Below are 12,665 nucleotides of genomic sequence, written 5' to 3' on the forward strand. Positions count from 1 at the left end.
CTAAAACTGACAAAAAGTCAGTTTAGTTTTCATCAAGATGACTAAAACTAGACTGAAATGTAATTTAGTTATCATCTGACATTCAAAATCTGTGATATTTCTCCACTGTGGGTAAATCTGTCAAAAAAACAACACATCTGTACCTCTTCTGCCTGTCAGCTGTAGAAAGCAGGCACCCCAGGGTTTAGCAGGGTGAACAGAACACAGTTACATGATTTGGTACCAGATTTAGGCAAGAGAATAAATAATTGGACTAAAAGTAAAGACTGAAGTGTGAGGACTTTTTATGGTCTAAAACTTGACTAAAATGTTTCTGAGTTTTCGGTGACTAAAACTAGACTAAAACTAAAAAGGGTAGAAATGACTAAACTGTGACTAAAACTAAAAGACATTTCATCTAAAGGCTAAGACTAAAATTAAAAATAACTGCCAAAATTTACATTGCTTTGGACCGCAGATGTAAATCAGGGTCCAGAGATGTAAATTAGCTTTATTGCTAAATCTGGCTCAACAGTTTTGTTTTGCATGGCCCCTGTCAGATAAACTAATAAATAAGAACATGTTATGACGTATGAATGGATCATCACATTGTCTAATTCAGTTGTCCTCACTGTAGGATAATTGTTGCACTGCTCCTCGAGATCTCTTTATTCAACTCTGTTGAATGAATGAAGTAAATGGATTGAACAACGATGACTTTAGTGCTTCTTTAATCTAGTCACATTACCACCTGTAGGACATCCCAGTTAAGCAAGTAAAATTTATTTATATAGCACTTTTCACAGACAGCAGCTTTACACAGACAAATTATACAGGGAATAAAATGTGATGTTAAAGAAATCACCACATGACCACAATAGTCATTATAAAGCTGGATAGACCGACCAACCACTAAACAAGCTGCTTAACCAAAACCCTATTATGATAAAATGGTATCTTGAACTCTGTACCATGGGACAAAACAACACTGAAAACAACACTGAAGTATGATAAGGACAAGTTAAGAGTCCTTGGTGTCAAGAATGTGAAGTCCACAAGGTGCTTTCATAATTCTATGTTCTTATGATTTTGCACTGTTTAATGCCATCATAATGTCTTTAATACTTTTAGTTTAGCACAGATAAGCATGTCAGTATTCTCCACTTGTACTTACTGGAGGCCACTTTGTTGTACGTTCTGGGGATCCGGTGGCCTGGGACAGCAGAGAGCAGAGGTGAGTCCTTCCTCTGGCTCTGTGTTGGAGGTCTGTCACTGGGCGTTGGTCTACCCGGCGGGGTTCCTCCATGCGGCCAGGGTGGATCTCTGAGTGAAGGAGGCGGAGAACTCATCGGAGGCTCCAGAGGTGGCGGCTGCTTAAATACTGATGACTCTGTGTGGCTGCTGTGGGAGGATTTCTCCAGTGGGGAATGTCTGAGTGATGGAAGGAGAAGTCCAGAATTTTATATTCAGGCCTAAATTTAAATAATGCTAAAAAAACTCTAAATAACACCACATTTTTCAGTTGTCCTAGATTTTATTGACATTGCAGGGGTTTGTTTGTGATTTTTGTTGGATCATCTTGTTTATTTCTGTAAATCATCTACATTCATCAGCAGGTGTGTCACAGTTGAAAGGCAGCAGCTTCACTCCTGTTACTTCCATAAGCACGCTGACAACTCTTGGACAGTAGTGCAGCTCTTCTTTTAAAAAACTAGTTGAGGTGAAATGGATCACAGCTGATCCATGGATCCCCCTCCAAGGTTTGGGCTGCATTTGGTCCACGCCAATGATAGATTTATTAACATGGAGCAAAATAAACATACCGCTGCTAAATCCTTGTGCAGTAAAGAAAGCTTTAAGAGCAAGTAGGAGCCAGTTTAGAACACACAGGAGGGCATCTGAGTCTTTACAGTATATTAATGAAAGATTTCTTGCAGAGTAAAAGGTCATAACGTGATTTATCTGCATTTCATGAGTTCATCTTAAGAGCTTTAAATTAAAAGATTTTTAAAATTAAGTCCAGGTCAAATCCTTCATGGGATTGTTTGATGTTCAGTCTAGCTAACAGTGTGTGATAAAACCAGCAAAAGTTAAATTATGAGATTCTAAAATTCAGGAGATAACTAACATGAATTTGGCAGCTGCCTTTTAAGCTGTGGTTCATGTTAGAATGAAATTAAAATACATACATATGTTAGTCTACTTTTGGGTTATTTTTCAACTGCTGTGAGAACCTCATGCCGCTGACAAGACGTCAGGAATTTCCTGCTAGTGGTAAAGAAATATTCTAGGGCATAATCCCTTTGTTAAGCCAACACTGTTGTTTTTACGCTTTGGGTTTTGTGTGGATTAACCCAACAATACGTATTAACTAGTGAGCTTCAGAGATGTTTGTAGACAGATTTTGCTCCTTTCGAACTGGGAAAAGGTCTACATGCAAAGATAGCTAGCTAATAAAGCTAAAGCCGGTTATTAACTGGCCAGACACAAGAGGGCTACTTATTGTTTCCCATTGGCAAGAAAGTGAAAATAGAGATTTTTAAATATGATACTCTAACTTTGTAAATAAACCATGTTTGGCTATTGGTTTTCCACATTTCAGAATCCTTTTGATAACCTGCAAAAAAACATAACTTCAGGCTAAAATGAGAGCTATCTTTAGGATATAGTGACTTTGTGCAACACAGGATTTAACATTACCAAGAATCTGACAAAACTGGTATCTTGTTTGGACAGTATTGGTCAACTGAAAGATGGTCCAATAGTAGCCTATGTTTTTGGAGTAAAAAGGAGGACATGAGAACTGGAGCAAGGCGAGTAGACATTATAACCAGAGTCTGAAAGAAGACGGTGCCTGCTCAGGATCAAATGTTACCATGTAATCTACATTGCTGCCATGAAAGCAACCTTAATTTGTGTAATATTAAGCGTGCACTTCCCATGCTAGAAAAAGTATGCAAACTAATAGCTGGAGAGGTTATATTCTTTAACAATGAGCACAGATTGTTCTTTCTTACCGTACTCCATCCTTGGAGTTCTTGGAGTGTCTGTATTGAGGAGGTGTGGAGGGCGAAGGTGGAGTTGCCCGTAGCTGCCCGACGCTCTGGCTGCGACTCTCCCAGGATGAAGCAGAGGCAGCAGTGTTGGTCCCATGAGAAGGAGAGTGGCTGTGGTGGGGTCTCTGCTGGGGTTGGGGTGCAGGGGTGGGAGAGCGCAGTCGGGCGTACAGCTTGGCCAGGGGGCCGTGTCTCCGCTCACAGTGCTTCTCAAATGCCTGTGGCTTCACGACTTGGCCACAGTGGCTGCACACCACCAGGTAGAAATCGTCATGGCCGGGGTAGAGCCCGAAGATGGACATGTCTGAGGAGAAAAGGGAAAGGGGTTAGGGTGAGGAGAGGAAAAAATGTGGCAACATGGCTTTGAGAGGCAATCACCAATGATGCATATTAAACATATGCAGGTCTTTATAAATAAAAAGGTATGCTCAACACCTGACAAAACAAAAAGGAAATATCAATGAATACATTTGTCTGCTCAAAGATGCCCTGGTGACATCTGTTTCTCAGAATTTGCAGATAAACTCAAGACATCCTGCCCCCAAATCTTATTTCCTTGCTCTCACATGCCCCACACATTGTGAGCTATCCCTGTCGGAAAGTGGGGTGTCAAGGGGCCGCACGTGATGCAAAAGGACCTCAAGGAAACATCATCTGCTGTAATGACAGTTTTTGCCTCCTTATCAATTAAGGGTGCACGATATCATCAGTACGATATCTGTATTGGCAGATACTGACTTTGACTTGGTACCAAATTTAGGCAAGAAAATTTTAAAAATTATAAAATTATGTCTTAGTGTAAATATTAGCCTGCAGCTCCCTGCAACCTCCAGCCTCCTTCCAGCCTTAATGGTTGTGATGTGCTACCTGACAAACAACTTACCTGTTATAATTAAGGAACATTGACTGAAACATTTTAAAAGGCTAGTGATGTTATTTTTATGTGTTTATACAACATATTGTTGATAAAAAATATCAAAAGAGCAGGGGCAGGAGTGCCATCCCTGCCTCCCAAGTAAAGAAATCATTCTATGAGAAACACTGAATCAATTAATTAACTTTAAGTAAAAATAGTAAACAAGCAACAATTTAACAAAGTAAAATGTAGTGACAACTTTATGCTTGGTAAATTAAGGTTTAAATACTCTCACACTAAGCCTTCACCCACATGTAAGTGGGTAATTTTGAAAACAGTTTTTCCTCCTCCATCATCTACGTCCACGTATGCTACGTTCTCACAACACCTTTGTCCCCATGACAACTCAACAAGGCGCTGTTACATGCTATATAGATCCCACCATGTCAACAGTAGTCTGTCCTTCAAAATGGAGGAGAAGCAGTTCACTTGGTGACAGCAACAATGTCCATGACGGGTGGACATTTCTTCGCTGCTCCTCTGTAATGATCATTTCATTTCCACAGTTGTCCCACTAACCCACACCAGGTCTCCTTTAAAACTGCCAACACTGGCAGAGGGGTTTGGGTCTTTGAAGTGCTGTATGGAGCAGAAGCGACCTCTGTTGTCCATTCAGGCGACTCTGTTCATCGACATTGTAGGAGAGCAACTGTATGTGTACTGTAAGCATGTTAAAAGTCCAGTTAGCAATGTTAACACAAGCAAAAGTTTGGCCACATTTGCTAATTAGCAAGTAAATAAAAATGATACATTGCACCCCAGTTACATAAATCAGAGAAATTGGTGCCCAAAACTCTGTTTTCAACAAATGAATGCTGTAAATAGTTTCTAAAAATCTTCACTCTGGAAGGGGTTTTCCAAAAGGTGTGTTTTCAGTGGCATACAACTCTGTGTCGGGAAGGCCAAAAGTCATGGACAACAAAAAAACAAAAGTGCCTGCCTATATGTGGACCAGGCTTAAGTGGATTTCTTCAGCTCCTCTACTAACATAGTCAAGGGCAGCCTGTAAATATTCCCCTGCCTATAGTCAGACAGACAACATAAAAAGGCAGAAACATGAATATCTGATCCTCACAGTAAAGGATCCAGTAGCACTGTCATGCCATGGGGGCATTTTCCTGGCATGTTTGGGTCCTCTTTGTCCTTCATCTTTGTTCAAATGAAGCTTATTTTACCGTGTTACTGAAACAAGTTTGACCACAGGATCATTTGTGCTCTTCAGCCTTTGTTGGTCAAAACCCACAAATGAGCATCCTTCAGGACACACCAAAGACCAAAAGCCTTTGTGTCTGGGTTCATGACATCACCCAGACTTTACAAAGCTCACTTCAAATGTCTCCTTCGAGGACAGTATGTAGGCTAACTTTACTGACATCTGGGACTGACAAGAACCAAGTTTGAGTGTCTTAGATGGAAAGAAACCACCAGTATCTCATTTTATCTGCAAGAACCTTACTCCAGTAACTGGCAGTGTTAATGCAGTCACACACAGGCTGGATTTGTGCTCACTACTGTGATTTTTATCAAAAAATGAAAGCTTTGGTTGCAATGAATATGTTTAAAAACATTAAAACAACCTCATCATACTGCAGATTTGTAAAATGTCCCAATTGATGCTTTCTTGGGTCTGTGCAAAAACCCAATTTAGCTGGACAACCTTTTTTTCATTTAGTAGAGGATCAAAATCATATCAATTTACTCTATTTATCTTGTGAGTGAGTAAGGGGTGGGGGATTTGGTGAGACCATCTGTGATATGACCTATGTATGGACACCAGGAGAATCTCTATGCCGATAGGCTTTAGGACATAAGGTAACTACGATTTTAATCTTAAATAATTATGTGATTCATGTACTAACATAAAAATAAATGTCTATTTATAAAGAAAAATTAAAGTTCTTGCAGCAGAAGGAGATCCAAAACCATGTCCAAACACAGTTTAATTAATTTCATATTTCTTTGTAGTTATTAGTACATTAATAAGCCTGTGAGAGACCGGCATCCTCACCATGGCGTGGTTCTGCAAGAGAATAACAATGGGTGGGATGGATGGGCATCAATCTTGCGATGTTTGGATGACATTTAAAGAATAAACTCAAGAAATGTTGATGTTATCTTGAGCTATATTTATCCAGTGATTCTGTGATAGCCAAAATGAAAGCCTGTCAATATGCAGGCCTTGATCATTTGCACAAAACTAAACTATGTAGCCATACTGCTGCCCTAAAGTGGCTGGGAAGGAATGTAGAGACATCTAAAACAATGTCTATGTGTCTGTGTTTAGTAACACATCAGCAGCAACACTGGTTTAAAACCATCCTTCCCCTGCACTATAACAGTTCTTTAATAACCCTGTTTCATGGTGATGGATCTTAACTTCTGCACTGAGTGTAAAGGGCTGCTGGACCAACATTTGGAGATACTTCTGTAGGTGGAACTTGGCTTAATTCTTCTTCTTTTTTAGTTGGCTACTTAGTGCTGGTGGGTTTCCCACTTAAGATGTTTGAAGACTTTGAAGACTGACATCAAAAGATTTTTCAAAACATTTCTTTGGGCTAAAGGATATTTAATTTTATGTCAATAATAAAAGACTGAATGTCGAACAACTTTTTTATTTCAAAAAGGCCCCCATACACTATAGGAAGCCCTCTACACTGGAAAACCCCTGAAATAACCGATGTGGTATGTTTATGTCGGTTAGGGGCTCTAAATGTCGGTTTTGATTATTTTTTAATTAATCGCCCAGCACTAGAATGAACATACTTAAAAACATGCTAGCACACATGACTGACACACAAACACAAAGGCTGAGCGTCCGTTGGACAGCTGCTGCTTCACACAGCCAGGCCAGGTGCCAAAAAGTGTCAGAGCAACACATTACCTGGCTTTAACCCCAGGGATGGGACAGAATTTCCATAATGCCATTTATCTCCTTCTTGATGTGTGCTGGAGTGATCAAAATGCTAGTACTTAATAATGAGATTAGACTTTAAAAATACAGATCCCTAAACAAATTTCCTTCCAGTATTGTAGTTAACTGCTTCAGCAACGGTGCACGCCGACTACACCATATGCTTTTAGCTTTGATTTGCTTTGTAATAAAAGTGAGACAGAAGGTTTGACTAATCACCCTGAAAGGTTTAGACTTTCACAAACACCTTCTATGGGTTGTTGCCCAGATGGATATAAATTCATCTCATGCTATGGATGTGAAACAGTCTATTTGGCCTGTCAGGTTATATTTAATCACACGTGGGATTTTTTAAATCACATATCATGCAGGCCAAAGTTCAAAACTGTAACAGAAATCAAATCGTTTAATTACACCCCTAATTAGCCTTTGCAGTCTGTTTACTTACTCCCTATGCTACGCTTCTCTCGCCTGTGCTGATACAAAAACACACATGTGCAGAGAGTTCTCTGGATGGGCAGGGGAGTGAGCAACCTGCTGTATGAGAGATGCATCCAGGGACAATGGGGGAAGCAAAACTCCAGCAAGAAATGCACGCTGATGGCTCAAAACTTCCACATAATGTATACTTTATGTTCACGATATAGTCATTTTATACATCCCACGTGGCAAAAGCCGTGATACATCGAGTATACTCGTTATACTGCCCAGCCCTACTTGATTCAGTAACACAGCAACAAAAAAGATCTCCTGAACACCTAAAACTGCTTAATTAGATTTTTTTTGTCAATGTCTAAGCGGTGAATAAAAAAGTTTACTTAACAGTTAACATAAAACAAAATTTGGCATGCTGTTTAGAGAAATAAAAGGTGTAGTATATCTGATTTTCATTATATGTCTAAATACATTTTTTTCATCTGAATTATCATCAATAAACCAGAAGTAGTGTTAGCTGGATTCTGCTCAGTCTTTCATTTCTATTTTTTCTTATTCAGGTCATTTTATAGGTGTCTCTGTTGGGTCAGGGCTATGAGGCTGTCACCAATCTGCAGGTCAGAATGTAAAGGAAAACTTTCAGGGACCAGGAGATATCGTTGTCTCTCTTCTACTCTCTGTATGTCCGTAACAGACTCTTGGGTTTGCACATACATCTTAAAAAAACACAAAAGCTAAAGAGACTCAATAAAGCGTGTTGCTGACTGGCAAATTAAACAGCCAACTAGGATAGAGTCTGCAACAGAGGGCAGAGCAGAGAGGCTTCAGCATCAGTCAAACAAACAACAGAATTTTCCTACGTATCTGTGCAGAGGTTTGGTGTGTTTCTAACTTAAACCACTGTGAAACATCAAAAATCTCTCTCCTCTCTCAACTTTATTTTAGGAACAAGACACTGGCACTTACAGTCCTATTGCTGCGCACTCTCTCTCTCTCTCCACTCATGGCATGTTTCAATAAAAATAAAAATGCAAGCTTATGTTTTTTTTGTAAAAAAAAAAAAAACAAAAAACTGTGTACTTTCGGTTAATTAAAATAAAATTTAATGGATATTGTTTCGTTTCAAGAACGGACATTGAAAAGAATTAAAGTATAAAATATGACAACCTTAGTGTTCAGTATATCCCAAAAAGAAAAATGCAATTTTTTATTGTATCCTTAAGCCCAAGTGTATAATATTTAGGGGTGCACCGATCGATCGGCCAAAATCGGTATCGGCGCCGATTTCCTTAATTTTAGGAGATCGGCGATCGGCTGATCCTTGTATATAAGATCGGTCGATTAGATCGGTTTCATATGCCTCTACCTACTAAAATGTGAAAAATGAAAGACTAAAGGAGCTGATATAATTTAGTAGTTTGGACAGCAACGCTTTAAACTTTTCATTTATATTTGAGAGAACTACCTCATGTGCAGTTAAAACAACAAGTTTGTATTGTTTCACAGGTATTGTTAAATGTTATTCAATAAAATAAGATTGGAACATTAAAGGTGTATGCTGTCAGTTATAAAAAAAATTGGTATCGGCAAAAATCGGAATCGGCAGGTCAGGCTTTTTAAAGATAGGTGATTGGTGATCAGCCAGAAAATTGCAATCGGTGCACCCCTAATAATATTGTATATTATTTAAAACTTCTCCGGTCTCAGAAGGCTATAACCTTGATTTAGCAGACTTTAAAGGGAATTCTCACACAAAATACCTACATACATAAAAGTGTCAGATGAGGAGTGCTCCCCTTATTGTTCTTAGGTATCAAAAAACATCTTTCACTCTTTGTAGTAGATGGTGGTGTGACTTACCCTCTTTACTGAGTGACATGGCCTCTGCAACCTTTTTGCCATTCTTGCTGCAGTCATCTCCATCAGGCCCTGAAACATCACACACAAAACACATGTTCAACAAGCCTCCTGGGCAGCATGATCTTTCCACAGAGTTGTAACTTCAGGGCAAGTATATCAGCAAGGAAAGGTCTGTCTTCACTCTTGGGATGCTTGATATTTGATTTTTTGCCAATGCCCAATACTTCCACACCCATCTTAGCTGATACAGATGTAATCATATTTTTATTATGGAGAACACCCAGTGTTTCCTGTACTAGAACTGTCTGATGTTTAAAAACAGGCATTAATCAAGACAAACAAAATTCGATTCTACAATAGTTGTTGAACCTATTTTTTCATTCATTCACATTTTGTAATGTAAAACCAAAATTATTTGTTGGATAACATGAACATGATTTGTCAAACGCATTTAACAGAAAAAGTAAAATCAAGTTTTTCAAGACCGAAAAAAAGGCACTGCAACAACCCGCTGACATACAGCACATTTACAGGCAGTTAGAAGTCAAACATTTCTGTTAGTCCAACTAAATCTGATTTTCTAATTTTGATATGTTTGCTACCACAGAAACAAAACAAGCAATAAATGAACATTTAAAATAAACACATCAAATTTATAGATATATATTCCTCTCACCGATTCCTTCCGGTGTATTTCCTTTTTGAAAAAGTACGACCATATTGGTTTTCACTGTTAACAACTTAAATTTTATTGAGTCTCTTTCTCTCTGAACCCTGAACAAGATGCATGCCGCCTTCAGTGAGTCGATGACAAGCACACTTCAATCACCACCTATAATAAACAGTTTTGATAAGTAAAAATGTTGAACACCTAGTGTTTGGAAGGAGAACATGCTAAAAAACATAAAAATTCTCTCTTTTTTTAATGTCTCGGTCAAAATAAACTGATCTCTGGAACTTCAATCTCTGAACTTGAATCAGAATACAACACTACTGCTCATTTTCTTTAAAACATAAACCTTAAAATAAATACAAAACTAGTCCCTGGATCCTAGATCCCTGGACATATAAAAATAAATGTAAATCTTGTTTAAAAAAAATTACCAGTTCTTGTACAAAAGATGCTAGCCTTGCATGAAATCACTGCTGGACTGCTGGTCACGTTATTTAGCCTGTTTTTGTGATTGCTCTCTTTAATTCTTCGGCTTCTCTGTTCTTGTTTGCTTCGCTGACTGCCTCTAGCTAGACTGATTTTGCATGGAAGTAAAGCATTGATAAGGAAATCGTTAAGATGAAACTTTAAATGTTTAAATGATGTTGATGGATTGAACCATAGGAACCAGTTCTCAACTGGAACCAATTCTTGATTCCCATCTTTAATTGAAATATTTGGCAAACGTGACAAAGTGTGTGGACGAAACAAGCATGACACGGCATGCACAGTAATCATTTAATCTCTCTAGTTTCACTATCACTGAAAGCCAACATCACAGTTTAAATTGAAACTTAATTAACTGCCCAGCACTAGTGTCTAGATTTCTAGACACTAGTGCTATAGACTTCCATTTTTGCTGTCATTGTATCAAATGAGTCTTAGTGTGGTCTGATTATTGTTATGGATCATCCTAAAGTTTAAATTCTGATGTTATTTCTTTGCAGAGAAAAATAGAGATAAAAATATCATGTATTGCCATTGAGCTAATAATTATAAAGGTCTGATTTCTGATCCATATTGCCCAGACCTAATCTGCTAATACAGATATTATGCAGATAATATCGTGCATCCCTACTTTACTCCTCAAAAGCTGCACATTACAGGCCCTTAAGCTGTGTTATGTAAAGGACTGATTTGCAGGTCAGCTACGTCTCCACTGGCTGCTGCTGGTGTTATGTTTCCAGCCACTTTTGACATAGTTAACTGAGATCTATCAGTATCTAAGGTGGTGTATAATGTAGGAGGACTTTATTTGATAGTTATGGACAAAGTAACACTTGGAGGGATGCCAGACAATGAGTGAGCGCACAGACTTAAAGCTGGGGAGGCTGTAGGAGCACTTTAAAGGCTCAGTGTCTAAGAATGTGAGGCAGAAATGTATGAAGGGGATAAATGAAGGCGGCGATGTTAGCCGTTAAAAAGGGACATTAAAATGAAGCTAAAAGAACACAGAGTAACGTTAGCCAATATCAAAGGCTGGGCCAGCGTTTACATGGTGGCAACAGCATCAGACTCCTCCTCCGTCACCGGTGTCTCCTCTCAATCCCACTGCTACTGCTGCTAGCATTAGCATGCTAATGCTAACTGCCTCGTCGCCAACGGCTCGTCTAGCTTCCTTGCTACCTAGCTACTTAGCAGCTAGCCTAGCTTTCCACGGAGAGAAGTTGCTCACCCAGGCATCCATACTAGCCTCCTTCCGCTCTAATGCCACCTAAAATCAAACACACCCCTTTTGCCCTGGCAGCTTGTTTCACAACCACAGCAGCCCCACACATACAGCGATAAATATCTCATAATAAAAAAATCAGATTTTTTTCTTAAAGACAGCGTTTGCAATGGGACCTGGAGGAGAGCAACATGTTACCCACCCAGCGCTAGGACCCGGCAGGGTCTTTGTTTGGGTAACATGGTTAGCTCTGAGCTCCGTTTCCTCGAAAATAAACCCCGCTGTTTTCATTAAATGGCTTCGTAGCCGCCAGTGTTTGCGTCAGTATGCTTTCTTACCATCCGCCGCTGCCACACCGGCCCACTCGGCCCAGGCAGTCCAGCTTTGACCCACGAAATCATCGAGGCTAGGCACCCGCCGATCAAGAGCAGCCATTACTTTTACTGCGCGTTCACGCACCGCCATCATCACTGCGCGGCAGCTTACGTCATAACGCGCGCTCTCGACAGGATCGGAACTTCCTGCGTGCGCGTGCTTAGAACACCCACATATTACAGACACACAGAAAAGCTGGAAGAAAGTAATTTTATGTCATTTTATCGGTGGTGAAAACTATTGCACTCACGAAACAGTTACTCCGGTTGGGATTTACGTAAATAGAAGAAAGTTAAAGTAAAAAGAAATGGATGTAGACTTAACTGAAAGTGCAATAACAACAACAGAATACGGATTTCCAACCAGGTTGTTTCTGTAAAGGAAAGCTTTACAGTAACTTTGAGCACTTTGCCACACACATTTTTCCCTGGCACACATCCCTGCCCCACTGAAAACAGCTTTGTGATCCACTTTTGGGACCTGACCCACCAGTTGATATTTAAGGGTTTAAGGCACACCCCATGTACGCGGGTAGCCCGGGTTAAAGTCAGGCCTGTGGCTACTTTCCTGCATGTCTTTCCCCCACTTTCTCGTCTTTGTTTCCATCTCTGTCTACTGTCCTCCTCTATTAATAAAGGCATAAAGAGCCCCAATATATATCTTTAAAGAATTACACTTTAAAACCTAAAACTTTGTATTACACCCTTAAAAATGCTATGGGGGTTTAAACGTATCAGTAACAACCAACAGAA

At 39.5% G+C, this 12,665-nt stretch overlaps 1 protein-coding gene across 1 annotated transcript in view; it reads right to left on the reverse strand.

The window, feature by feature from the left end:
- The window catches only part of atxn7l2a (ataxin 7-like 2a), a 33,365-nt gene extending 21,356 nt beyond the window's left edge, over positions 1-12,009 (reverse strand). Inside the window, exons 1-4 of the mRNA XM_041815592.1 lie at positions 11,877-12,009; positions 9,158-9,226; positions 2,997-3,339; positions 1,154-1,410 (exon numbers count right to left, since the gene is read on the reverse strand). Coding sequence (XP_041671526.1) covers positions 1,154-1,410; positions 2,997-3,339; positions 9,158-9,226; positions 11,877-12,006 — 799 coding nt within the window. The 5' untranslated portion in view covers positions 12,007-12,009. The remainder of the gene's footprint in view (positions 1-1,153; positions 1,411-2,996; positions 3,340-9,157; positions 9,227-11,876) is intronic.
- Positions 12,010-12,665: the final 656 nt, after the last annotated feature.

This window comes from Cheilinus undulatus, linkage group 3, assembly GCF_018320785.1.
Source record: "Cheilinus undulatus linkage group 3, ASM1832078v1, whole genome shotgun sequence".
Classification (NCBI taxonomy): domain Eukaryota; kingdom Metazoa; phylum Chordata; class Actinopteri; order Labriformes; family Labridae; genus Cheilinus; species Cheilinus undulatus.